Genomic DNA, 27828 nt, shown 5'->3' with positions numbered 1-27828 from the left:
AACTTTGCGATACACCAATATATCACAATTTCTGAAATAAGGATGGAGCTCTGTACAATAGAGGCATGGGCTGGCTTCATGGTTTCCTCCATATTGTGATTTTTGCAGAGGATGAAAACACAAATAATGATTCGCAATACATTGCCGGGTCAAAAATTATGAAACCACTATTACAATATGCACTTCAGACCAGTATGGGGGATATATCGAGATATCGCTCAGCCCTAGTAGCTTAGTGGCTGAGTTCTTGCTCTGCATCCAAAAATCCCCTAGCAGCATCTCTAGCTAGGAGTGGGAATCTTCCTTGCCCGAAATCCTGGGCAGCCGCTGGAAGCCAGTGCAGACAGCACTGTGCTTGGATGAACCAGGAGACTAAACCAGCAGAGGGCAGCCATTTAACCCATACTTCTTCTGGCCCATCTTGTCCTTTGGGCCCCATCGGGGCAGGGTGTGGGTCTGTCTTACCTGAAGGTCCAGAGCTCTGGAAGAGAAGGCAGGCATGCGGGAGACCAAAATGGGGCACCAGAAGGGGGCTTTGCACTTCTTGTCCTCTTCTGGGCACAGCCAGCCAGGCTGGTTTTCCTCGCCTGCAAGAGAAGAGAAGGAATCTGAGTCACGCATCCTTCTGGGCTCAGGAGAAACAGCCACCAGTGAAGCCATCAGTGTGGGAGACAATAGAGGGTTTTGAAATGGATGAGTCTTGGGGTCGCTCCCAACTCATCAATCCTACAGTTTGGGAACAAACAGAGGGGATGGTGCAGAAACGTAGGAAGACAGGAAGCTGCCTTATTATCGAGTCAGGACAGCGCTCCATCTAGCCCAGTGCTGTCTTACACTGGCTGGCAGCAGCTCTCCAGAGTTTCAGCCAGCAAGTATCTCCCATCCCTACCTGGGATTGAACCTCAGTTTTTCCTTAAAAAAAATAAACCAGGTATATCGTGATGTCTAGCTGGTGATATATCACGATGTTGAAAACCAGCTATCACCCAGCCAAGTGTTCACCTCTACATGGTTCCATCCTTATTTCAGACATATACCACGATATAGTGATATATCACAATATATTGGTATGTCGCGATGTTTGGCTGGTGATATATCATGAAGCTGAAAAACAGCTCCATCCTTATTTCACAAGGATATATCTCTATGTTGAAAACCAAATATCACCCAGCCCTAGTATTCGCCTCTACATAGTTCCATCCTTTTTTCAAACACCGTATCACCCGGCCCTAGCTGGCAGGGACAGTGGGCTCACAAAACGTGGGCAGATTTTACGTATGTGATCACGGTTTCGAACGGGGTGCTGAAAAATAAATACATTTTTTTAAAGGGTGTGAGAGAGCCTTGCCTATAGGGCTCTGGAGCAGGGGTCAGCAAACTTTTTCAGCAGGGGGCTGGTCCACTGTCCCTCAGACCTTGTGGGGGGCCGGACTATATTTTGAAGGGGGGGGAAATGAACAAATTCCTATGCCCCACAAATAACCCAGCGATGCATTTTAAATAAAAGCACACATTTTTCTAATGTAAAAACACCAGGCAAGTCCCACAAATAACCCAGAGATGCATTTGAAATACCGTGGTACCTCAGGTTAAGTACTTAATTCATTCTGGAGGTCCATTCTTAACCTGAAACTGTTCTTAACCTGAAGCACCACTTTAGCTAATGGGGCCTCCTGCTGCCGCCGTGCCGCCGGAGTACGATTTCTGTTCTCATCCTGAAGCAAAGTTCTTAACCCGAGGTAATTTTTCTCGGTTAGCGGAGTCTGTAACCTGAAGCGTATGCAACCTGAAGCGTATGTAACCTGAGGTACCACCCGAGACACATTCTACTCATGTAAAAATACGCTGATTTCCAGACCATTTGCAGGCCAGATTTAGAAGGCGATTGGGCCAGATCCGCCCCCCCGGGCCTTAGCTTCCCTACCCATGCTATGGAGACTTGCGGGAGTTTCCCAGGACCATTCTGTAACCCACACAAGAGCATCCCAGAGCCCAGCAAGCAAGACAGAGGGCAAGCTGAACTCATTGTGCCAACTTTGGACAGCGAGGGATTGTCGCACAGAAGGTGGAATCAGGGGCCATTCTGAGTGTTCTCAACCTGCGGGTCCCTAGATGTTGTTGGACTACAACTCCCATCATCCCTGAGCTCTGGCCTTGCTAGCTAGGGGTGATGGGAGTTGTAGTTCAACAACATCTGGGGCCCCACAGATGTTTGTCTCTCCACAGGATCCCCCGGAATGTCCTACTTTACAGCAAATCTGTACCCCAAAGCACAATGTTGGGTTTTTTTGGGGGGGGCAGGGAGGATAGATGCCAAATTAAAGGTCTGAAGTCTCCTTGTGGGGACACCTTTGTTTGCACGCTGAAAACCTGCAGAGGTCCTTCCCCCCACTGCTCTCTCCCTTCAAGAGGTATTAAAGCAGAGGTTGGAAGGCCATATGTCATGGATGCTTTAGTTGTGATTCCTGCATTGCAAGAGCTTGGGATAGATGACTCTTGAGGTCCCTTTGAACTCTACAATTCTAGGATCCTAAGGCAAATAGAAGGGCAAGAAATGGAGACAGTGAGAGATTTTACTTTCTTGGGCTCCATGATCACTGCAGATGGTGACAGCAGTCACGAAATTAAAAGACGCCTGCTTCTTGGGAGAAAAGCAATGACAAACCTAGACAGAATTTTAAAAAGCAGAGATATCACCTTGCTGACAAAGGTCCGTATAGTTAAAAAAGGTAAAGGTAAAGGTACCCCTGCCCGTACGGGCCAGTCTTGACAGACTCTGGGGTTGTGCGCCCATCTCACTTAAGAGGCCAGGGGCCAGCGCTGTCCGGAGACACTTCCGGGTCACGTGGCCAGCATGACATCGCTGCTCTGGCGAGCCAGAGCCGCACACGGAAACGCCGTTTACCTTCCCGCTGGTAAGCGGTCCCTATTTATCTACTTGCACCCAGAGGTGCTTTCGAACTGCTAGGTTGGCAGGCGCTGGGACCGAGCAGCGGGAGCACACCCCGCCGCAGGGATTCGAACCGCCGACCTTTCGATCGGCAAGCCCTAGGCGCTGAGGCTTTAACCCACAGCGCCACCTGCGTCCCAATCCGTATAGTTAAAGCTGGACCATAAAGAAGGCTGGTCGCTGAATTGATGCTTTTGAATTCTGGTGCTGGAGGAGACTCTTGAGAGTCCCATGGACTGCAAGAAGATCAAACCTCTCCATTCTGAAGGAAATCAGCCCTGAGTGCTCACTGGAAGGACAGATCCTGAAGCTGAGGCTTCAATACTTTGGCCACCTCATGAGAAGAGAAGACTCCCTGGAAAAGACCCTGATGTTGGGAAAGATGGAGGGCACAAGGAGAAGGGGACGGCAGAGGATGAGATGGTTGGACAGTGTTCTCGAAGCTATGAACATGAGTTTGTCCAAACTGCGGGAGGCAGTGGAAGACAGGAGTGCCTGGTGTGCTCTGGTCCATGGGGTCATGAAGAGTCAGACACGACTAAATGACTAAACAACAACAAAAGGCAGCACTCTCTGCATTACCCTCAGCAGCTACGGGGGAAAGAAAAGCAGCAGCAAGAAAATAAACACACACACACACACACATCTTATTTTTAAGTGGAGACTGCAGTCATTTCCCCCCAGGCGCTTCAGATTAAAATAGGCCAACAAACTGCTTTTATATATATATAAAACCAAGGAAATCAAATCATCAGTGCCTGCGGGAAGACGGGAATTCAAATAAGCTTTTCAAATGAATTTCTCTCTCTTTGCTGCCCCCCCCCAGCCAAACCTTTCTCTCTTCCATTTAAAAATAAGGCGAGGGGGAGAGAGACTTTCTTGCTGCAGCAGTTTTGCTCGAGTTCAATAGGGAACGGTGATAAGAGCATCCTGAGGGAGCTCGGAGGAAGCTGGAACGCAAAAAGGAGACTTTTGAGGGCGCCCGAAACTCTTCACTGCTCTTTTTCCTCCGGTTAATGAGGAGATTAAAGGGCAGGAGGTGCTCAGAGCGGCTGCTCGGAAGGACGACCTTGCAATGTCACTCGTCTTTCGGTTGGGGCTATTTTTCCTATTTCCTTCTGTAATGGGACCTGCTGCATGTCAGGCACTTAAGAGATGTCACCCATCTCTGTTTAGGGAAGTTTTTAATGACTGATTTATTAACGTATTTTTAACCTTCTGTTGGAAGCCACCCAGATAGGCGGGGTAGAAATAAATTATTATTATTACTTATTATTATTATTATCATTATTATTAGTATTATTATTATTATTGTATACAGGACCGCGTCTCCTGGTATGCCCTGCGGAGGACCTTAAGGTCCACAAATGACAACACTTTGGAGGTCCCAAGTCACAAGGTGGTTAGGTTGGTCTCAACTAGGGCCAGGGCCTTTTCAGTACTGGCCCCGATTTGGTGGAATGCTCTGTCACAAGAGACCAGGCCCTGCGGGGCTTGACATCTTTCTGCAGGGCCTGCAAGACAGAGCTGTTCCACCTGGCCTTTGGTTTGGACTCAGTCTGACCCTTATGTTTCCCTCCCCTTATGGTTTCGATCTATGGGCTACTTTTAAAATGAGATTGCATTTTAACCTGTATTTTAAATTGGCTTTTTTTCTTTTCCTATTATGTTTTTATTGTAATTGTACTGGTGTTAGCCACCCTGTGCCCGGCCCTGTCTGGGGAGGGCAGGGTATTAATAATAATAATAATAATAATAATAATAATAATCTTTTCAACAAGCCAGCATGAGCTTGCTTTCCACCACCAGCACCTTGGCAGGAAAGAGCGACATGCTGACCAATTCTCCGCCAATCGCCTGCCACTCCCCAAAAATGGTTGTCTGCAATTAATGTGAAAACTCAAACCCAGGATCAGGCCAATGGCCCCTCTAGTCCAGCATCCTGTTCTCACAGCAGGAGCCCAGATGCCACTCTCCTCTCTGGTAGCATCGCTGCCTCCATCTACGGATCAGGCCAGCAGCTCATCCAGCTCAGCCTCCTGTTCTCACAGTGGCCGCAGGAATACCGGTGGCACTGTGACCTAAACCAGCAAAAAGAGCCGAGGGAAAATTTATATACGAATCCCATATAACGGGATTCCATTAAAAAAAATAAATGAGAGGGGCGGTTAGACTGAATCCAGCCCAAAGGCTGGTGGAACAGCTCCGTCTTGCTGTCCCTGCAGAAAGATGTCAAATCCAACAGGGCCCTGATCTCCTGCGGTAGGGCGTTCTACCAGGCTGGGGCCAGAGCTGAAAAGGCCCTGGCTCTAGTCGAGACCAATCTAACCACCTTGCGACTTGGGACCTCCAAAGTGTTGTCATTTGTGGATCTCCGCGGGGCATACCAGGAGAGGCGGTCCCGTAAGTACGAGGGTCCTAGGCCGCATAGGGCTTTAAAGGTCAAAACCAGCACCTTAAACCTGATCCTGTACTCCACCGGGAGCCAGTGCAGCTGGAAAAGCACTGGGTGAATATGCTCCCATGGCAGAGACCCCGTGAGGAGCCTTGCCGTGGATTCTGCACCTGCTGGAGTTTTTGGGTCAGCTTCAAGGGCGGCCCTGAGTAGAGCGAATTACAGTAATCAAGCCTGGAGGTGACCGTTGCATGGATCACTGTGGCCAAATCAGGGCGAGAAAGGACCAACTGCTTAATACGGCAACTGCTTAAGGGACCAACTGCTTAAGACCAATAGATGGGAAATATTATCAGGTTAGAAGGAGAAAAACGTCCCAGTCACTCAAGTGCCTGTCTTTCCTTCCTGAAAATTTAGATTATACTCCTGACGTTCACGGGGGACAAAAACAGTATAATTTATTTTCTCCTTCGCTGGGAAACTCTGGAAGTGGCGGCTGGGATCTTTAATTACAGAAAAATCAAAAACACAATGCAAAAGGCAGCTAATTAGATGCGGGAAGGGGAACCTCATAACAAACTCCCCAAAGATTGACACACACCTGAAATTTATGAATATATGAAAACAGCCAGGTGCTGTTTCTTTTTTCGGGGGGTACACAGGCAAAAAAAGGGTAGACAGACTAAATAACCATAGAACTGCAGAGTTGCAAGAGGCCCCAAGGGTCATCTAGCCCAACCCACTTTAACGCAGAAATCAAATCTTTTCTTCTCACAAAGCGTGGAACAAGATTGCCTATCCCCACTGTAAGACAGTGGTTGTACTGTACCATGGTGAACTGACGATCAAATGAGGCCTTTTTAGTGGTGGCCCCACACACTTACAGAACTCACTTCCGCAGGGAATCAGGCTGCCCCCAAATACTTCTTTCTGTTTCTCTGGAGCTCAGAGGTGGCTGGTCCATTTCGGACAAGCGGGGCATCACCCCACCAGACCGACTTTGCTCTCAGCCAGCCTCCATCTGCCTGCCTTCTGATAACAACAGTGTGGTGTAGTGGTTAGAGTTCTGGACTAGGGTTTGGGAAAGTCCAGGGTTTGTACCCCCATTAAACCATAAAACTCGCTGGATGGCCTCGCAGCCTAACCTACCTCACAGGGTTGTTGGGGGGGACTAAATGACGGGAGGGAGAGTTATGTACACTGCTCTGATCTCCTTGAAGGAAAGGGGGTTAGAAATGCAATCAACAAACCAACAACCAAACAGCCCCATGGGGAGGGGTCAGCGCTGCATCTCATTGCCTCCAGCTCAGCCAATCACTGGCTCTTGTCTCCACCTACTTTTTGGTCTCTCTGCCTTCCTCCCCACCAGTCTCCAGTGGGTACCAGCGGCCACCTCCACTTCCATAAATGGCCATTAAGGCATGATGCTCAGAGGCAATCATAGCTGTCAACGTTTCCCTTTTTTTTAAGGGAAATGCCCTTATTCCGAATAGGATTCCTCGCAAGGAAAGGGAAAAGTTGACAGCTATGGATGGCCAGTCACCAAATGACAGAAGCAACAGGGAAGGGGGTATATAATAATAATAATTTATAATAATAATTTATGGCTTTCACGCCTTCCTAGAGACATTTGTAGATGCTGGCCTTGCTATAATAAAAAAAAGCCTTTTATATGACCCTAAAAGGCAGCTCTCAACCCATGGGAAAAAATCAACCAACCAACAAGAAGGTGTCAAATCTCTCACATTCCCTTGCTAAGCAAAGGTTTGCCCAAAACATTTGTTTTCTCACTCATTTTCTTTCTTCCCTCCTTAAAAACATCCTAAAGTAGAATCCTGTGTAACCTGGAAGCCTGCACAGCACGTTATCAAAATATCGGTTGATCTGGTGAATATTTTTTAAAAAGGAAGTTACTCACGCAGAGCGATTTTGGCCAAGTGCAGACGGTTGACCCAGGAGATTTTGCTGAGGGGGTTGGGGGTGATGAAGACTACCATGACATTGACAGGCCGCCCAGACCTGAGATGGGAAAGAGTCCAGAAAGGGAAAGGGAAAAAGGATTAGAGAGAGTGTATTTTGTCTATCCATTACTTTATACCACACAGTAACATATTTCTTATATAATTTTTTTTTTTACCTCCCTACAAACTTATATCTATACAATACAGGAATCAGCCTAATTCTGCCAAATAGACAAAGTACAGTGAGATTAATTGGAAGTCAGTTTTAAATTTCTTTTCTATAAATTTAGTTCAATACCAGGAGTATATATGATGATAATTATATTAACCTTCTTATATCTTATAGTGTGGTAGTTTGATTTTTCTGTTATTTGTATGTTTGTTTACTTGTATGTATGTCTGTTTTTCATAAATGTATTTATTTTAAATTAATAAAGATATATATATATAAAAATAGAGAGCGTGTATTTGCTGGAGACAACCAATTTCTCCTTTGCCTGTTAAGCCTGGATGTAGAAAAGGGAAGTGTTGTTGGACTCCAATAACATCTAGAGCAGTGTTTCCCAACCTTGTGCCTCCAGCTGTTTTTGAACTACAACTCCCATCATCCCTGACTAGCAAGACCAGTGGCAAGGGATGATGGGAATTGTAGCCCAAAAACAGCTGGAGGCACAAGGTTGGGAAACACTGATCTAGAGGGCATCCAGCTTGATGAAGAATCCTGTGTAACTCAAAAGTCGGCATAGCACTTTGTGTTTTAAAGTGGGCTAATGGAGTTGGAAGGGACGCGGGTGGTGCTGTGGGTTAAACCACAGAGCCTAGGACTTGCCGATCAGAAGGTCGGTGGTTCGAATCCCCATGACGGGGTGAGCTCCCGTTGCTCGGTCCCTGCTCCTGCCAACCTAGCAGTTCGAAAGCACCTCAAAGTGCAAGTAGATAAATAGGTACCACTCTGGCAGGAAGGTAAATGGCGTTTCCATGCGCTGCTCTGGTTTGCCAGAAGTAGCTTAGTCATGCTGGCCACATGATCCGGAAGCTGTACGCCGGCTCCCTCAGCCAATAAAGTGAGATGAGCGCCGCAACCCCAGAGTCGGCCACGACTGGACCTAATGGTCAGGGGTCCCTTTACCTTTAATGGAGTTGGAGTCAAAGGCTTAGAGTGCACCATCAGCCACAACCAGTGCCTAGGGCATTTTTATTAAAAAAGCAAATAAATAGCTGAAGGTCGAATAACCCACTTGTCTGGCTTCCCTGGGAGTAGGAGACGGAGGCGGCACTTGTTTGCAGAATGGATCTCTTCCTCTTTCACCCGCATCAGCCTCTGCAGAGCTAAGCACCAGTCCTGAGCGACGGTCATGTTCAGATTCTAGGAACCAGGGAGGGGGAAATAAAAGAAAAGAGGAGGGGCAGTCACACAACCACATAGAATCCTAGAATTGGAGGGTACCCCCAAAGGTCATCCATTCCAACCCCCCTGCAAATCAGGAATTGCGACGAATTAATCCCTGACTAGTGGCCATCCAACCTCTGCTTAAAAACCTGCCTTCTGAAGAAGTCCACTGTTGTTGTTGTTGTTGTTTAGTCCTTTAGTCGTGTCCGACTCTTCGCGACCCCATGGACCAGAGCACGCCAGGCACTTCTGTCTTTCACTGCCTCCCACAGTTTGGTCAAACTCAACCATCTCGTCCTCTGTTGTCCCCTTCTCCTTGTGCCCTCCATCTTTCCCAGCATCAGGGTCTTTTCCAAGGAGTCTTCTCTTCTCATGAGGTGGCCAAAGTATTGGAGCCTCAGCTTCACGATCTGTCCTTCCAGTGAGCACTCAGGGCTGATTACCTTCAGAATGGATAGGTTTGATCTTCTTGCAGTCCACGGGACTCTCAAGAGTCTCCTTCAGCAACAGAATTCAAAAGCATCAATTCTTCGGCGATCAGCCTTCTTTATGGTCCAGCTCTCACTTCCACACATCACTACTGGGAAAACCATAGCTTTAACCATACAGACCTTTGTTGGAAAGGTGATGTCTCTGCTTTTTAAAATGCTGTCTAGGTTTGTCATTGCTTTTCTCCCAAGAAGCAGGCATCTTTTTATTTCGTGGCTGCTGTCACCATCTGCAGTGATCATGGAGCCCAAGAAATTAAAATCTCTCACTGCCTCCATTTCTTCCCCTTCTGTTTGCCAGGAGGTGATGGGACCAGTGGCTATGGCCTTAGTTTTTTTGATGTTGAGCTTCAGACCATATTTTGCACATTCATATTCCACTGTTAAACAGGTCTTAAACTCGGAATTGTTTTGCTAAGGTTCAGTTAGAATCTCCTTGCTTGTAGCTTGAAGGCACTGGGTTCAGAATCTCCCCTCTTGAGCAGCAGAAAACACGCTTGCTCCATCTTCCATGTGACAGCCCTTCAGATAGTTAAAGGTGGCTATCACATCACCTCTCATTCTCCTTCTTTGCAGGCTAAACATACCCAACTCCCTCCCTTCAGATGTCAAGGAAATAAACAACTGTCTGACTTTTAGAAAACACCTGAAGGCAACCCTGTACAGTCAAACCTTAGTTGTCGAACGTAATCTGTTCCAGAAGACCATTTGACTTCCGAAACGTTCGACAACAGAGGCACAGTTTCTGATTGGTTGCAAGAGCTTCTAGCACTCAAGCAGAAGCTGCGTCTTGACGTTCAGGTTCTGAAAAATGTTTGAAAACCAGAGCATTTACTTGCAGGTCTTTGGTGTTTGGGGGTCGAACCTTTCGAAAATGGAGCCGTTTGAGAACTGAGGTTTGACTGTATAGGGAAGTTTTTAATGTTTGATGTTTCTTGTGTTTTTAATATTCTGTTGGGAGCTGCCCAGCATGGCCGGGGCAACCCAGTCAGATGGGCAGCATATAAACAATAAAATTATTTTTTATCATCATCATCAATATTGTGCATTGTTGTCGTTTAATCCTAATGCTGTGTTTTAATTATTGTAACCTGCCCTGGGACCTTAGGTTGAAGGGTTATTAACGTATTGTAGTAATAATAATACTGTAATAATAATAATGTTGTTTTTTTAGCTGGAGCTCACCAGAACTCAGTTGTGGCATTGCCACACTAAGAGAACAAGGGATAATAATATTAATAACATGTAACATTAGACTGTTTGCCTCTTTTCATTTGATAAATGTTCTGTGACATTGGGGAGGTGGTAATTCTGTACTGATTTGCAATGGATGTTTGTATGTGATGCCAATAAAAGGTTTGATGATGATAAAATATTAATAATAAATATTATTATTCCGGATGAGGGAACTGGGGATGTTTAGCCTGGAACAGAGGAGACTGAGAGGAGATATGAGAGCCATCTTCAAAGATCTCAAGGGCTGCCCCGTTGGAAGATGGAACAAGCTTGTTTTCTCCTACTCTGGAGGGGAGGACTCGAACCCATGGATTTAAACGACCAGAAAGGAGATTCTGACTAAACATTAGGAAGAACTTTCTGGAAGTGAGAGCCATTTGACAGTGGATAGCTCAGTTGGTTAAGGTTCCCCAAGCTATGGTTTTCCCAGTAGTGATGTATGGAAGTGAGAGCTGGACCATAAAGAAGGCTGGTCGCTGAAGAATTGATGCTTTTGAATTCTGGTGCTGGAGGAGACTCTTGAGAGTCCCATGGACTGCAAGAAGATCAAACCTCTCCATTCTGAAGGAAATCAGCCCTGAGTGCTCACTGGAAGGACAGACCCTGAAGCTGAGGCTCCAATACTTTGGCCACCTCATGAGAAGAGAAGACTCCGTGGAAAAGACCCTGATGCTGGGAAAGATGGAGGGCACAAGGAGAAGGGGATGACAGAGGACGAGATTGCTGGACAGTGTTCTCGAAGCTACCAGCATGAGTCTGACCAAACTGCAGGAGGCTGTGGAAGACAGGAGTGCCTGGCGTGCTCTGGTCCATGGGGTCACGAAGAGTCGGACACGACTAAACGACTAAACAACAACAACAACAACCTCAGTGCTGATCACGCCAAGGTTGCAGGTTCGATTCCTCGTATGGGACAGCTGCATATTCCTGCATTGTAGGGGGTTGGTCTAGACGACCGCCAGGGTCCCTTCCAACTCTACAATTCTATGATTTGTGACATCAGGTGACACCTGTCAAATGCAGCCTGCGATGGGTGGGAAAGATAAGGAATGAGACCACCGACTAGATCCTTATGCTGATCCCTGGCCTTCACCCTGACACTCCCGTGGAAATCTTTTGTTTTAAAACAAACCCTCACAGGGCTCACCTGGTATGTACCATGTAGAGTGCTGATGAGCAGAGTTATCTGTTCCACCACTGCCAGGTCTTTCTGGAGATCTTGTAGCTCCTGAAACAGGCGAGGAGGACCCAGGTACACTTTATCTGGTGGTAAGAAGGGACAGGGAGAAACCACGATGACAAGCACAAATGACACAATGACATCGGCAACCCAGAGGAAGCCGTGTCCATAGCTAAACACTAGCAGCCAGTCAATTAAAAAATAAAAAGGAGTACCCAAACACTGCTTGCATTGTTCTCTCTGAAGACATCCTTCCGCAACAAGCCCATTTTATATAAATCTATAGAATTTACATTCATTAATTTATACGCTACATGGTTTGCGAAAAACCTCAAAAGAACGGAAATGCTTTATTCAATATTTACAAAAATAAAATAAAATTTAAACAGATAAGAACATTGGCAGGATTGTTGTAATCGTCTGCAGTTTTACAAGAGTATATGTTTAAAGTAGATGAATAAATGAGGAAATCAAGTTAATTTGGATGTGCAGAATATAGCAACATTATATGTTGCAAGGAGGTATAGAATTGCCTTGTGAGCCCTGGATACTTATGAAGGGCGTTGATTTCTGAGGAGACAGCTGGGATGTCACTATTTTATTTTTATTTTTTCCCCAATTGCTGTGGACCTGAAGCAGGCAGGTCCAAAGTCTGTTCTGGGGGCCTAATTCAGCTCCCCAGCTGGTTGTATCCAGCCCCTGTGGCAGTTTTTTTAAAAAATTATTATTATTATTATTATTATTATTATTATTAATACCCCACCCTCCTCGGCCAGAGCCAGGCTCAGGGTGGCTAACACCAGTAAAATTACATTAAAAACATAATAGGGGAAAAAAACCAATTTAAAATACAGGTTAAAATGCAATTTAAAATGCAGCCTCATTTTAAAAGTAGCCCATAGATCAAAACCATAAGGGGAGGGAAACATAAGGGTCAGACGGAGTCCAAACCAAAGACCAGGCGGAACAGCTCTGTCTTGCAGGACCTGTGGAAAGATGTCAAGTCCCGCAGGACCCTAGTCTCTTGCGACAGAGCGTTCCACCAAGTCGGGGCCAATACTGAAAAGGCCCTGGCCCTAGCCCTAGTTGAGACCAATCTAACCACCTTGCGTCTCGGGACCTCCAAAGTGTTGTTATTTGTGGACCTTAAGGTCCTCCACGGGGCATACCAGGAGAGGCGGTCCCGTATATTAAAAATAATAATAATAATTTATTTCTACCCCGCCCATCTGGGTGGCTTCCAAAAGAAGGTTAAAAATATATTAATACATCAGTCATTAAGAACTTCCCTAAACTGGGATGGGTGACATCTCTTCAGTGTCTGAAATGGAGCAGGTCCCATCACAGAAGGAAGGAGAAAAAATAGCTCCAAGCCAAAGACGAGTGACATTGTAAGCAGCCGCTCTGAGCACCTCCTGCCCTTTAATCTCCTCATTAACCGGAGGAAAAAGAGCAGCGAAGAGTTTCGGGCGCCCTCAAAAGTCTCCTTTTTGCGTTCCAGCTTCCTTTCTTGGGGTCAAATCTGGGGCCAACAACTTCAACCCTAAAAAAGCTCAACAGCTTTGGTCAACCCTCACGGATGTTCATTTCATCAAATCTGGCCCTCTTGGAAAAAAATTTGGACACCCCTGAATGGACAGATTTGGACCGCATTCCAAACTGGTTCGATCGGAAGCAAAAGCGCCTACTCACTGTGTGAGGACTGGCTGCTTGGCATGTGCTTCTTCAGGCCAAGATTGGGGATGACCACGTTGTCCTTCTCGTGGGCACTGCTCTCCTGCCCGACTTCCACCACCTGGACCTGCGGCAAGGCGGCGTTCCATTTCACGATGTACTTGGGGCCGAGCGGAACCAGGGTGCTGATTTCCAGCTGCCCCCTGCAAGGAGAGGAGGGCGGGAGAGGGGAATCCAGTTTTAAAGAAAAATAATTGTCGAGGAAGAAGGGTTTTTATCCAGTCCAACCGTGCAGGCGAGGGGTGCCGCACAATCCCAAGCTCAGCCAAGCTTAAAAATCCATCGCAACATGCACAAGAGAACCACCACGCTTCTGAACACCGGTTGTTGGAAGCCACGGAAGGGAAAGGGGGCTGTTATGTTTGGGTCCCACTTGTGAATTTCCCATCTGGTTAGCCACTGGGAGAACAGGAGGTTGGACTGCAGGGTCTAATCCAGACAACCAGGCTCTTCTGATGCCCTACCATGAGAGGCAGTAACAGCCACCAGCTTGGATGCCTTAAAAAGAGAAATTTGCGAAGGAGAGGGCATGACAGCTACGCTCTGCCAACACAACCGGAGGCAGTGATGCTTCTGAACACAACGCTGCAGGAGGGGAGCGTACAGTGGTACTTTGGTTCTCAAATTCAAACAGCAGTTTGTGAGGCTAACACACAAAAACCCAGCCAAACCAAAGCTGGCGTGGGATGTCATATCCCATGCCATATGGCGTGGGATGATAAAGCTGATTTTTCAGATACCGTATTTTTTGCACCATAACACTCACTTTTTTCCTCCTAGAAAGTAAGGGGAAATGTCTGTGCGTGTTGTGGAGTGAATGCCTATGGGTGGCGGGGGGGATCTGCTGCAGTCGTGAGCAGAGGATCCATGGTTCCCCTTCCTTCCCTCCTCCGTGGCTCGCTTTGAAACAGCAAAGTGGGAGAAGAGCCGCTGAGTGGGGAGGAGAGAGGGACAGAGAGCCTGCTTGCTTTAAAGGAGCAAAGCGGGAGAGGAGCGGAGCCTTCTCCCCTTATACCCCCCTTCTTCATTATTAGCAGCATCCTTCTCCACACACCCCACGCGTGCTCCTTGTCCCTTGAGTGCTTTTCCTTCCCTCCCCACTTAAAACGTGGTTACAAAGCACGGATCCACATGGATCCTCAGGATTTTTGCACTGGGTCACCCCAAATTCACCATCAGATCACATAGCATGTCCATGGCTACAGCTTGCACCCAAAAAATCACGCACCCACTGTTACCTGGGGCCGCAGTGGTGCAAAAACGTGGTTACAAAGCATGGATCCACATGGATCCTCAGGATTTTTGCATTGAGCTACTCCAAACTCACTGTCAGATCACATGTCTGTGGCCACAGCATGAACCACAAAAATCATACATCCACTGTTTCGTTTAGAATATTTGTTTTCTTGTTTTCCTCCTCTAAAAACTACGTGCGTGTTATGGTCTGGTGCGTGTTATAGAGCGAAAAATACGGTATTTGTGATAAGATACCAATACCAACACTAAGCAGGCAGAAGCAACCGAAAGCCCACTACAATCCATCACCAGCATGCCAAAAATTGCGCCCCCGATAAAATATGAGGCAAACCACCCAAACCTTGCCTTACCTGGAGTTAATCGGCCTGTGGAAGAGAAAGATCAAAGCAGCAGTCATTGTTGGAATCTCGGAAACCCCAGGGAAAACTCAAAGAAACCCGGAGGAGTTCAGGGATATTTTTTAAAATAAAAAACAATAAGTTGCGTGTCTTTGCTTCTCAATTTGTATTGTGTTATTTTATGCTCCGTGGGACTTGCTGAATTTTTTTTATTGATTAGAAATTATTTATTGCAATTGTTAAGAGAGAATTTTCATTTATTATTTGCTGGTATCGTGTACTGTTGTTTTCCAATGGATTCTTGAACGTTACTTTGTTTGATATGTTGCTTGCTCTTATTACGACCTTTTTCGTATTGGATCAGATTGTTAGAAAGCATTCGATCTTTGTCATTTCTTCAGCTTGCAAACCGCCTTGTGTACAGTAATTTAGAAAGGCGGTATACAAACTAAAAGTGAAATGGAAATTAAATTAAATCTGAGCTCGTACCAACTCACAGCCGCACAACCAAGCAAGGTATGCCGAAGAAGAGGGGGCTATTGCATAGCTGTCAACCGTCCCTTATTTGGCGGGAAACTCCCTTATCCCAGAGGTGTGTCCCACTGCTGTCCCTTATTGATGATGTCCCTTAAATTTCCTGGGTTTCATGCTCGCCCGGCTCGGGAGGGAAGCAGCGGCTCGGGGTCCTCCGCCGCGCGAGAGAGAGCGCGCACGAGCTGCCGCGTCTCCGTCTCTCCCTTTCCCCCCTCTCTTGCGAGACTTCCACTGCGCTGCCAGGGGAAGCCGGAGGCATAGGATCATCTAGTCCACCCCCCTGCAAAACACAGTCAGTCGCAGCAAAAGCAGCATGGCTCCATCAGTGCCAGATTTATGTATAAGCTAAGCAAAATCACTTATTTTTGTTGCTGATCCCTTCTTTTCGAGGCTGCTGGTCCCTTATTTTCAAATCTGTAAGTTGACAGCTATGTGCTATTGCCCCCTGCTTGTGGACTTCCCATTCGGGCCTCTGGTCTGATTCCTTCTAGGGTTGTAGTGGGGGTTGAATGAGGGAGGGGGGCAGCTTAATAAAAAGCCCTCTATTCTCTGTACCCCACCCATCTAGACATCTTCCAACAGAATTTAAAAAGGACAAAACAAAACATCGAACAATAAAAACTCCCTGAAACAGGGCTGCCTTTAGATGTCTATGAAATTTCATATCATTGTTTGACTCTCTTACATCAGATGAGATATATAGACAGGTATCAAAAGGAAATCACTCAGGGCAGCCCCCAGGAAGCAAAATGCAGAGGCCTTTTTAAACACTTAAGCCGCCTTCCTTGGAGGAAAATGTGAGATATAAAATGCAATCAGTAAAATAAGTGGCAGGCAAATCCATTAACCACTTTTCTCCTCTCGATATTCCCGGTTAAGGCTTCGGAACATCAAGCATACAGATGAGCGAACTTCTGCAAAGGCAGATTTTTTTTCATTTTCCTCACCTCAGCCTCACACAAAGGCATCCTAGCATCACAAACAAAAAATATCTCACACCTCGAAGCATCGAAGCGAGGTGTCACCCTAGCAGCGTCTAACACTAGTTCCTGGCAGGTGGGAAAAAAGAAAGAAAAAACCAAAACACGCATTTCTAGGTGGCGAAGGGGGCTCTATCCTTTCCAAAGCAAGCAGAGAGTTGACGCACGAAGGTGCACAAGAGAAGCTTCCGATTTTTTTTTTAAGTTTAGCTCCTCAAGCAAGCCAGGCTACTTGATTTGTTTTCAAAAGCATACAAACAAAACAGAATACAAGTATTGGATTTGGGGCTTTGCGAAAAAAGACGAGGAAATACAGGTGAAACTCGGAAAATTAGAATATCGTGGAAAAGTTCATTTATTTCAGTAATTCAACTTAAAAGGTGAAACTAATCCATGCCACGCCGCACTGAGGCCGTAATTGATGCATAAGGGGCCCAAACCAAGTACTGAGTACATATGCATGCTTCTACTTCTCAGAAGTCCAATATTGCTCTATTTGAAATCTTTGTTTTGGTGATTTCATTTAATATCCTAATTTTCTGAGATTGTTAATTTGGGGTTTTCATCAGCTGTACGCCATGATCATCACAATTATAACAAATAAAGGCTTGACATATCTCGCTTTGCATGTCATGAGTCTATCTCATATATTAGTTAGTTTCACCTTTTAAGTTGAATTACTGAAATAAATGAACTTTTCCACGATATTCTAATTTTCCGAGTTTCACCTGTATTCTCAGAGGCGATATACTACTTCATCCTGGTTTTTTTCTTATTTAATGCTTTTAAAAACATGTTGTGATGTCCAACGATAAAAATAAATACCACTCCTCTCTGATGGTTTTCCCATATGGAAAATCATCTACGTGATTCAACTGATTGGGATTCCCCCCACACGGACTCTGCAGAAACTGGGGTTGTGTTGCAGCAGCCCTCCCAGGCACTTGCAGCGGGGCCCGATCTATCTCTTTAAGACCCTTCCACCTCTCGCAAGCACCCCCACGAAATTGTCTGGACACGCACTTGAAGTTTATGTTGGTGCAGACCAGCATGTCGTTCAGCAGGAAGACTTTCCGCTCCTTGGACTTGATGAGCTGGCCGCGGTCGCTGTAGACTGTCTCCGTCAAGGTCTCGCAGAGCAGCAGCTGCCGCTGGCCTGAGCTTAACAGCTGCGGGGAGAAGGAAGGACATTTTCAGGAGAGACAGATAGAGAGGAAACCATCAATTGAGGGACCTTAGGACCTTTCAGCCACCCCATCAAGAGCTTGAGATTATCCCACCTGAAGGGCAGAGGAGGAGAACCTAATTGCATACTGAAGGTCCCAACACCCGTATTATTTGCAAACGGAGCTTTTTCTGCAGACCAAGCACATGGACACAGGCCCTAAACATCTGGACTTTTAAAAGGGTAAAAGAGTACAGTGGTACCTCAGGTTAAGTACTTAATTCGTTCCGGAGGTCCGTTCTTAACCTAAAACTGTTCTTAACCTGTAGCACCACTTTAGCTAATGGGGCCTCCTTCTGCCACCGTGCCGCCACGGCGCAATTTCTGTTCTCATCCTGAAGCAAAGTTCTTAACCTGAGGTACTATTTCTGGGTTAGCAGAGTCTGTAACCTGAAGCGTATGTAACCTGAAGCGTATGTAACCCAAGGTACCACTGTATTGGGAAATGATCATAATGAATTGAAAAAAATGTTTAAAAGTACTTCCCCAAAAAACCCCAAACCAGGGTCCTGTATGTTGGGGATAATCCAGACTGAAATTCCCAGGTGTCAAAAAAGGTTATTTACATATGCAACAACTGCGACCCGTGTTTTGTTAGCCCCCAAATGGAAAACGAGCGAGGTCCCAACCAGAGAAGAATGGCAACTTAAGCTGATGGAATATGCACAACCTGCAGACTTCACATATAGAATAAGAAAACAAAATGAACATACGTTTAGGGAAGACTGGAAAATGTTTTTTGAATATGTGGGAAATAATTGTTTACGGCTGAAAACGCTGGCAGCGTTAAGATAAATTCAACAGTGTAAATAAGTTTGGATGGAGGAAATAATGGAATACCAATTGGTATCATTTTTGTAAAATGTGCAGGGATTTATGATATGTAAAATGAATCATGGAAAGAGAAGAAGGGAAGTCATTGATATCTTAAGGATATAAAATGAGTATTTTAAACTGTAAAACAGAAAATACACACACACACACACACACAGTGTTTTTTTCCTGGGGGGGACGCAGGGGTACGTATACCCCTAAACATTTTGTGAATCCAAAGCCTTTATTATTATTATTATTTAAAGAAACACTATAGCATGATGAATTCACAAGCGGGATTTGAACTATGAACAACAGAAGGAATTAGAGATTGTTGAATTGTTGTTATGGTATAAGATGTGGTGAAGCAAGGGGGGGAATAAAAAAACAGAATGGAAAACAGGGCAGGAGGTTGACAAAACAAAAGAAAAAATTATTATGGAGTGTATAGTCGTACCTTGGAAGTCAAACGGAATCCGTTCCAGAAGTCCGTTCAATTTCCGAAACATTCGGAAACCAAAGTGCGGCTTCTGATTGGCTGCTGAGGAAGCTCCTGCAGCCAATCGGAAGCCCTGTCGGAGGTTCGGCTTCCAAAAACAGTTCGCAAACCGAAACAGTCACTTCCGGGTTTGCGGACTTCGGGAGCCAAAACGTTCAGGAACTAAGCTGTTTGAAAACCAAGGTACAAGCTTTTTTGCTGGGCTTGATGGGAGAGGAAATTGAAAAAGCAGATCAAAGGCTATTTATGTATGCAACGACCGCTGCTAGAACTTTGTTTGCCCAAAAATGGAAAGTACAGGAGTTACCAAAGGTGGAGGAGTGGCAGACGAGGATGATGGATTATGCGGAATTAGCAAAACTGACCTGCAAGATCCAAAACCAGGAGGAAGCAAAATTCCAAAGAGATTGGAGTAAATTTATGGACTATATAAATAATGTAAGGGACGTGGGTGGCACTGTGGGTTAAACCACAGAGCCTAGGACTTGCCGATCAGAAGGTCGGCGTTTCGAATCCCTGCAACGGGGTGAGCTCCCGTTGTTCAGTCCCTGCTCCTGCCAACCTACCACGTCAAAGTGCAAGTAGATAAATAGGTACCACTCCGGCGGGAAGGTAAACGGCATTTCCATGCGCTGCCAGAAGCGGCTTAGTCATGCTGGCCACATGACCCGGAAGCTGTACGCCGGCTCCCTCGGCCAATAAACCGAGATGAGCACCGCAACCCCAGAGTCGATTACCTTTCCCTTTTATATAAATAATAACTGTAGAAATCTGAAGACACTAGCAGGATTGAAGTAAATCTTACGATGTCGACTTGACAAAATAAGAAGAAACTGCGGGAAGTAGAGTGACATAGGAAAACCTGTTGGAGGAAGGGAAGTCATTGCTCAGCAGAGTGGTGGATAAGGATGTGTGTGGATGATTGTTGAAATTTATTGTATTTTGTTGGTTTAAAGTGGAAAATTGATAAAAAAAGCATTTGGGGGATAAAGAAAGAAAGCCAAGGTACAACTGTATAGGTGGATTTTCTGAAAATGTGAAGAAGAGGAGGAGGAGGAGGAGGAGGAGGAGTTTGGATTTGATATCCCGCTTTTTTTGAGACCCTAAGGAGTCTCAAAGCGGCTCACAGTCTCCTTTTCCCTTCCTTTCCCACAACAAACACTCTGTGAGGTGAGTGGGGCTGAGAGACTTCGGAGAAGTGTGACTGGCCCAAGGTCACCCAGCAGCTGCATGTGGAGGAGCGGAGACACGAACCCGGTTCCCCAGATTATGAGTCTATCGCTCTTAACCACTACACCGCGCTGAAATGTGATAAAATATAACTGCCAAAAAGGGGATCAAGAGCCACACGAGTGCAGCCTATGTCAGCTAAGTGTCTTGGCAGATGGTCAGAGAGTGGGTAGCTGGTCATGAGGAGAGAGCCTCTTTGGTCTCTGCATCCCTCAAGCATCCCTCAAAGGACCAGATCATGAGCCTACCTTGTTGATGCTGCTGCGGTCGCTGACGCTCTTGGTGAGTTGCTGGATCTCAGCCACCTGGTCCGCCAGTCGCTTCTGTTCATTGAGTTTCTCCGCCAAGGTCTCCAGCTCCGTCAGAGCCAGCTGGAGGGAGAGCCGGTCAGCATGGCCCTTGGGAGTGTTTTTCAACATGTCCTGGAAGAAGAAGGATGGGAGAGCCATCAGGCGGGAAGAGGGACCTCTATCCCAAACACCTGGGCCATTAAGGAGACTCAAAGGAAAAATATGAAGAACAGAGGTTTTGACAAATGGACTACCAAAAATGCGTGAGGCAAACGGTGGAAGTCTTTTAAAAATATTTTAATTAAGATAGATAATGATATGTATCTGAAGAAGTGTGCATGCACACGAAAGCTCATACCCAGAACTAACTTAAAGGTATCTGAAGAAGTGTGCATGCACACGAAAGCTCATACCCAGAACTAACTCGTATCTGAAGAAGTGTGCATGCACACGAAAGCTCATACCCAGAACTAACTAAGTTGGTCTTTAAGGTGCTACTGGAAGGAATTTTTTTATTTTGTTTTGACTATGGCAGACCAACACGGCTACCTATCTGTAAATGATATGATGAAAATACATAACTGAACATAAATATAGATTGAAATGGCTGTGTATAGTGAATACTTATCTACTTTTAAAATTCTCATTCTTGATCTTATTTCTTCCTTTTCTTTATCTTCTTCTTGTTCTTTTCTTTTATATTTTACCTTTCATTTCTTTTCTCTGTTGTGAATATTGTTTTGTATTGTAAATATGAGAAGAGGTAAAATGTTTTCTAATTTTCTCTTGGTTACATGTATTTTCCTTTTTTCGTATATTTGTATTTTTTTCTAATTTGTACTTGTCAGGGAACTGACATCGGAGCATGAGGTGGAGGCAAGGCTCCAAAGCGATGCAGGAGAGGGGACCAGCAGAGGGGAAGGAATTCAGCGCAACACCAGCAGAGAAGGGAGGGAGATGGAGAATTCGGAGAGGGGTCTCCAAGACTCTTCGCCTGAAACCAGTGGAGAGAGCGCAGGCACACCTCTGCCCAGTCCTTCCTTGTGCAGAAGGGTTCCGCACAGGGAGAGTAGGCGGAGACTTGGAGTCAAACAACTTCTATGCTGGAAGAGGTTCAAGAAACACCCAGTGACAGATTCTGCAAGCGACTGAACGGCCACGGAGTGGAGGGCTGTCAGCCAAGGCATGGTTAGCCAGGCAATCTAGCCGAAAGTAACGGCAACTTACTCACAAGTAACACCTTATAACCATTACAGTACTCAATAAAATTAATAATAATAATAATAGTAATAAAAACACCTGGGCCAATGAAGGAGAAAGCTGGGAGCTGAGACATGCATTTCCACCCCACGTGCAAAGCAAACTTTCCACCCATCCTTCTCCCAGCTTGGCCTTCCCCTCCAACGAGATGAGGAACCTAAGAACGTAAGGAGAGCCTGGCTATAGGATCAGGCCAAGGACTCATCAGGCCCCTCCTCCTATTTTCACAGTGGATAACCAGATGTACACCCCCCCCCCATGGGAAACATGTAGGTAGGAGCCGGGAATAACAACAACAACAACAACAACAACAACAACAACAACAACAACAACAACGCCGCACTCTGGGCAGCTTCCAGCACATATAAAAAGACAAGCTGAACATTGGAAGCTGAACATTTCACTTTTCAAACGCCGAAAACCCAGAAGTACTGTATTTTTCGCTCTATAAGACGCACCAGACCATAAGACAAACCTAGTCTTTGGAGGAGGAAAACAAGAAAAAAAATATTCTGAATCTCAGAAGCCAGAACAACAAGAGGGATCGCTGCACAGCGAAAGCAGCAATCCCTCTTGCTGTTCTGGCTTCTGGGATAGCTGCGCAGCCTGCATTCGCTCCATAAGGTGCACACACATTTCCCCTTACTTTTTAGGAGGGAAAAAGTGAGTCTTATAGAGCAAAAAAATACGGTAAATGTTTCCATTTTCAAACGCACCTCAGAAGTCAAATGGCTTCTGTGTTTTTCAATTTTCTCCATTGCATTTGTAGGCCACCCTTTGCGCCTCAGTTTTCGAACATTTCGGAAGTCAAACAGTCTTCCGGAATAGATTAGTACGTTCAAAGGAGGTACCACTAACCAAACGTCAAACATTACAAAATTCCCAATACAGGAAAGAAAAGAGAGAAAACTCTCCTTTCCTGCAATTTCCAGCAAGTGTGATTCAGAAGCACGGTTGCTTCAAACTGTAGAGTCACTGCATAGTCACTGTGGCTATAGCCACTACCTCCTGTGGCAGGGAGTTCCAATTTTCAACTATGTGCTGCATGGAGAAGTTTTTTTCTTTTATCTGTCCTGAATCTTCCAGCATTCAGCTTCATTGGATACCAACAGGCTCTAGTACAGTAGTACCTCGGGTTAAGTACTTAATTTGTTCCAGAGATCCGTTCTTAACCTGAAACTGTTCTTAACCTGAAGCACCACTTTAGCTAATGGGGCCTCCCGCTGTTGCCGTGCGATTTCTGTTCTCATCCTGAAGCAAAGTTCTTAACCCAAGGTACTATTTCTGGGTTAGCGGAGTCTGTAACCTGAAGCGTCTGTAATCTGAAGCGTATGTATCCTGAGGTACCACTGTATTATGAGAAAGGGAGAAATTCTTTTCTGTATCCGCTTTCTCCAAAGTAGGTCTAAATTTTATAAACTTCCACCAAGTCACCTTTGACTCACTTTCTCTCTAAGCTAAAAAGTCCCAAATGCTGTAACCTTCCTCCATAAGGTTACCGTGGTCCAAACCTTTTGCAACACCACAATATCCTTTCTGAGGTAAGACAACTGGAAATGTACACAGCATTGCAAATGAGCTTGTGCTTCAGGCCCCGGGGGCAGAATCTGGCCCTTCAGACCTTCCTGTCTGGCCCCTGGGATAGAGGGGAAAGGCTCTCCCTCACCTTTGAGAATAATCAGATAAGCACTTTTTAAAAGGTACCTGGAGGAGGAGAATGAACTGGGGGAATCTTTGGATGGGCTTCACCATCAGGCCGTAAAGAGTCACCCGGTCGACGCTGCCCATCTGCCTCTTCTGCCAAGAAAAGAATCACTCGCTGTTAATGTGAGGACCTCTGCCTTCCAATTTGGTGGGTCTCCAGTCTCCCACCTTGGAGATAATGCTGGTCGGGCTCTCAGCCCAGACAGCAAATTTCCACTCTCTGGACCCAACGCTGGCATGCAGAAGGCATGGCAGAGCCTATCCTGTTCACTGCCGTAACCAACCCTTGCGACAGCATACCCATTTTACAGACTGGGAAAACCGAGGCCGGGAAAGAGCAGCTTGGCCCACAGCTCTCCTAGCCCAGAGCAGAGTCAGAACTTGAACCTGGTCCTCGCTCATGCCACACCCACACCCTACATTTAGAGCACATTGTTCCTGCCAAAGAATCCTGGGAATTCTAGTTCACCCCTCCCACAGCTACAATTCCCAGCTCTTGTAGCAAACTACTGACCTTGAGGAACTCTAGAAAGGCAGGCTTGGTGAGGCAGGCTTTCTTGATCAAGGACATGGCAGTGGTGAAATTGTTGACGTATTCACTGTAGACATCCAGCACCATAGACTTGGAAAACTGGGGTGGAAGCGGGAAGATAAAGAGAGAGTTTGCACACCTATTTCATTCAGAGCAAAACCATTGTGGCTAGTAGCTATCGACTGCCCTGCCCTCCATGAATATGTCTGATTTTTTTTTAACCCCTCTAAGTTGGGGGCCTTTGTCCATGGAGTTTTCTTGGCAGGGATACTGGAGTGGCTTGCCGGTTCCTGCTCCAGGTGGATCACGTCTGGTCAAAACTCTCCACTATGACCTGTCCATCTTGGGTGGCCCTGCACGACATAGCTCATAGCTTCTCTGAGTTATTCAAGCCCCTTCGCCATGGCAAGGCAGTGATCCATGAAGGATTAGGAAGTGAGAGCTGGACCATAAAGATGGCTGATTGCCGAAGAATTGATGCTTTTGAATTCTGGTGCTGGAGGAGACTCTTGAGAGTTCCCATGGACTGCAAGAAGATCAAACCTCTCCATTCTGAAGGAAATCAGCCCTGAGTGCTCACTGGAAGGACAGATCCTGAAGCTGAGACTCCTATACTTTGGCCACCTCATGAGAAGAGAAGACTCCCTGGAAAAGACCCTGATGTTGGGAAAGATGGAGGGCACAAGGAGAAAGGGACAACAGTAGATGAGATGGTTGGACAGTGTTCTCGAAGCTACCAGCATGAGTTTGACCAAATTGCGGGAGGCAGTGGAAGACAGGAGTGCCTGGTGTGCTCTGGTCCATGGGGGTCACAAAGAGGCGGACACGACTAAACGACTAAACAACAACAACAAAGTTGGGGGCCATCATTGCCTCCTGGGACGTAGGCATTAAACTAAGCTAGTGCCCATTCCATTTGCCCAGACCATCGACGCTGAACTAGAAGGCCTGTTTTCTCCATTTCTATTTGCCTTGACCAAAGATGTTAACCTAGAAGGGATGCTTTTCTTCATTTCAGATTCCATCCACATCCCTTACTGATTGTCCTTTCAAGCAGTTCACAGCTTCCAGGGACATTCCACACAGGAGCTATGGACCTACAAGGTGGAGACTTGAAGGTTGAGGATATTTGGGAAAGGTTGTGGAATGAAAGGATAAAATTTACAGCCTGTAATGCTTTGAAAGAGAATATGATGAAAATGATGTATAGATGGTATATTACACCAGTGAAATTAGCTAAAATGTAGAAGACAAATAATAAATGTTGGAAATGTAAAGAAAAAGAAGGAACATTTTATCATATGTGGTGGGAATGTAAAAAAAGTAAAGAACTTCTGGTAAATGATATATAATGAGATGAAAAAGATGTTGAAATATACATTCTTAAAAAAAAAAGAAGCATTTTTACTTGGTATTATAGGTCAGGACATTAATAGGCACGATGTTAAATTGTTTTTATATGCAACAACTGCGGCAAGAGTATTGTTAGCCCAGAAATGGAAACAAGAAGAAATTCTGACGAAAGAAGTATGGCAGACGAAATTAATGGACTAATGCAGAATTGGACAAAATGACAGGAAGGATTCGAAACCTGCGGGACCAGAAATTTACAGAAGATTGGAAGAAGTATATGAATTATTTGAAGAGCAACTGTAATCAACAAATTACGCTAGTAGGACTACAAGAAGTTTTGTAAGGAGAAATATATGAAGTGTTACAAAGTAGAAAAAGATAGAGATATTGGTTATGAGTTTGAAATGTAATAGGGAAGATAAGAAATGCATACTGAGAGATTAGATCGGAAAATTTTCAGACAGGATTGATGGAAGTCAAAAATTTGAATAAGATGTAGAAGTATGTTTAATACTGTTGAAAATGATATGTTAAAAAAACTAATAAAAAATTATATTTAATTTTTTTAAAAAAAGAAAGGTGATTATACTTGACCCTCCTCCTCCTCCAGGAATGTGATGCCCCTGCCCAGCTGAATCCTGCAAACACTCACCGAGGCCACAAAGAGGTCGCCGATTTTCTCCGTGGTGTCCCACTCAGCCACGCGCGAAGACAAGGCGATCTGGAACATGGAGTGGCACTGCAGGATCTCTTTGACCCGGAAGAAAACCACCTGGCATTTCCGAAGGCTGAGAACTTTGGGCTCCATCTCCACAAGAGGGTTCCTGTAATCCTGTCAACAGTGGAGACGGGAGGACACGGAGCCGTGAAAAGCAGGTCGCTCCCTGACAGAGTATTTGCCTTGAATGCACAAGGTCTCTTTACAGTAACAATATGGAAGCTAAGGTAAAGGGACCCCTGACCATTAGGTCCAGTCACGGATGACTCTGGGGTTGCGGCGCACATCTCACTTTATTGGCCGAGGGAGCCGGCGTACAGCTTCCGGGTCATGTGGCCAGCATGATTAAGCTGCTTCTGGCAAACCAGAGCAGCGCACGGAAATGGCATTTACCTTCCCGCCAGAGTGGTACCTATTTATCTACTTGCACTTTGACGTGCTTTCAAACTGCTAGGTTGGCAGGAGCAGGGACTGAGCAACAGGAGCTCACTCCGTCGCAGGGATTTGAACCACCGACCTTCTGATCGGCAAGTCCTAGGCTCTGTGGTTTAACCCACAGCGAAGCTACTATGTTATTAAATCTCAAACGAAAAGCTTGGACAACAGCCCACATTGGAATGATTAACAACTTGGGAGTTGATGCGTCATTAAACTTTGGACGACAGGCTTGGACAACAGCCCGGATTGGAAGACTGGAGTCAGGGAAAGCTGCACTGGCAAATAGACAGTTGAAAAATATATTTACACAAATAAAGCTGTATTCAACGGATGAAAGGAAATATGATTTCTGACATGACTGAGAATCGTAGAGCCAGGGACAGAGAACTTTAAAGCATTTAAACTGGGATGTGGAAAACAGGAAAACAACGAGTAGAGGCAGGACTGAAGATTTGGAGATATGCTTCAGAGGTCCAGACTATGAGGAGCCCCCAAAAATTAATAATTCCAATTTGGATTATAATTTGGTCTTTTTATTTTATTTGTTTGTTTTAATTGGATTATGATTGGATATGTTGATAGGCCGTTTTTATTGGAAAATTAATAAAAATTATTTTTTAAAAAATGCACAAGGTTTCAATTTCCATCGCCCAACAGCTTCTCCAGGAAAAGCTGCCTGTTACCCCGAAAAGCTGCTGCGAGTCAGTCAGTCATTCAGTTTTATTGCACATAGCCAAAGGCTGCTGCAATGCACACAGAATCATTCAACAATTAAAAGAAAATATACTGGATTGATACAAAACATTTATATTATCAAAACATTAGGTACTCTAAACAGAGCTATAAAAGTACCCCAATATACAAATCAAGACATTAAACAATAAAATTCATAAGCTAAAATCATCACATTTCCACTAATATATCAAAAAACAATGTCAATTAACAGATAGGTAGCCGTGTTGGTCTGCCATAGTCAAAACAAAATAAAAGAAAAAAAATTGGAGGAAAAAAATTCCTTCCAGTAGCACCTTAAAGACCAACTAAGTTAGTTCTAGGTATGAGCTTTCGTGTGTGTATCTGAAGAAGTGTGCATGCACACGAAAGCTCATACCTAGAACTAACTTAGTTGGTCTTTAAGGTGCTACTGGAAGGAATGTCAATTAATACAGTGTGCAATTTATACTCGGAGTTTGGTGACAAAGATATAGCCTGATGTAGATAGATAGGGTCAAATTCATCTCCTTTACAGTTGATGGCTACCTTGGCTATATAATTTGCTCTAATTTTCCTAGCAGCAGTTGCAAAGAGTGCTACACGCCAGGT

At 45.3% G+C, this 27828-nt stretch overlaps 1 protein-coding gene across 10 annotated transcripts in view; it reads right to left on the bottom strand.

The window, feature by feature from the left end:
• ARHGEF10L (Rho guanine nucleotide exchange factor 10 like) overlaps positions 1 to 27828 on the bottom strand; it is a 142095-nt gene that overhangs the window by 53917 nt on the left and 60350 nt on the right. For 7 of the 10 annotated variants that reach the window (XM_079986772.1, XM_079986776.1, XM_079986777.1 and 4 more), the window contains 11 exons: positions 26002 to 26181; positions 23979 to 24095; positions 23465 to 23557; positions 20459 to 20632; positions 17467 to 17612; positions 14942 to 14956; positions 13293 to 13477; positions 11568 to 11683; positions 8545 to 8672; positions 7264 to 7364; positions 466 to 587 (listed from right to left, as the gene is read on the bottom strand). In XM_079986772.1, the coding sequence (XP_079842898.1) occupies positions 466 to 587; positions 7264 to 7364; positions 8545 to 8672; positions 11568 to 11683; positions 13293 to 13477; positions 14942 to 14956; positions 17467 to 17612; positions 20459 to 20632; positions 23465 to 23557; positions 23979 to 24095; positions 26002 to 26181 (1377 nt within the window). The remainder of the gene's footprint in view (positions 1 to 465; positions 588 to 7263; positions 7365 to 8544; positions 8673 to 11567; positions 11684 to 13292; positions 13478 to 14941; positions 14957 to 17466; positions 17613 to 20458; positions 20633 to 23464; positions 23558 to 23978; positions 24096 to 26001; positions 26182 to 27828) is intronic. The other 3 variants (XM_079986775.1, XM_079986779.1, XM_079986781.1) reach the window with 1 other exon arrangement.

Source organism: Podarcis cretensis, assembly GCF_951804945.1.
Source record: "Podarcis cretensis genome assembly, chromosome: 8".
Classification (NCBI taxonomy): Eukaryota; Metazoa; Chordata; class Lepidosauria; order Squamata; family Lacertidae; genus Podarcis; species Podarcis cretensis.
This window is presented reverse-complemented; position numbering and strand designations above follow the sequence as displayed.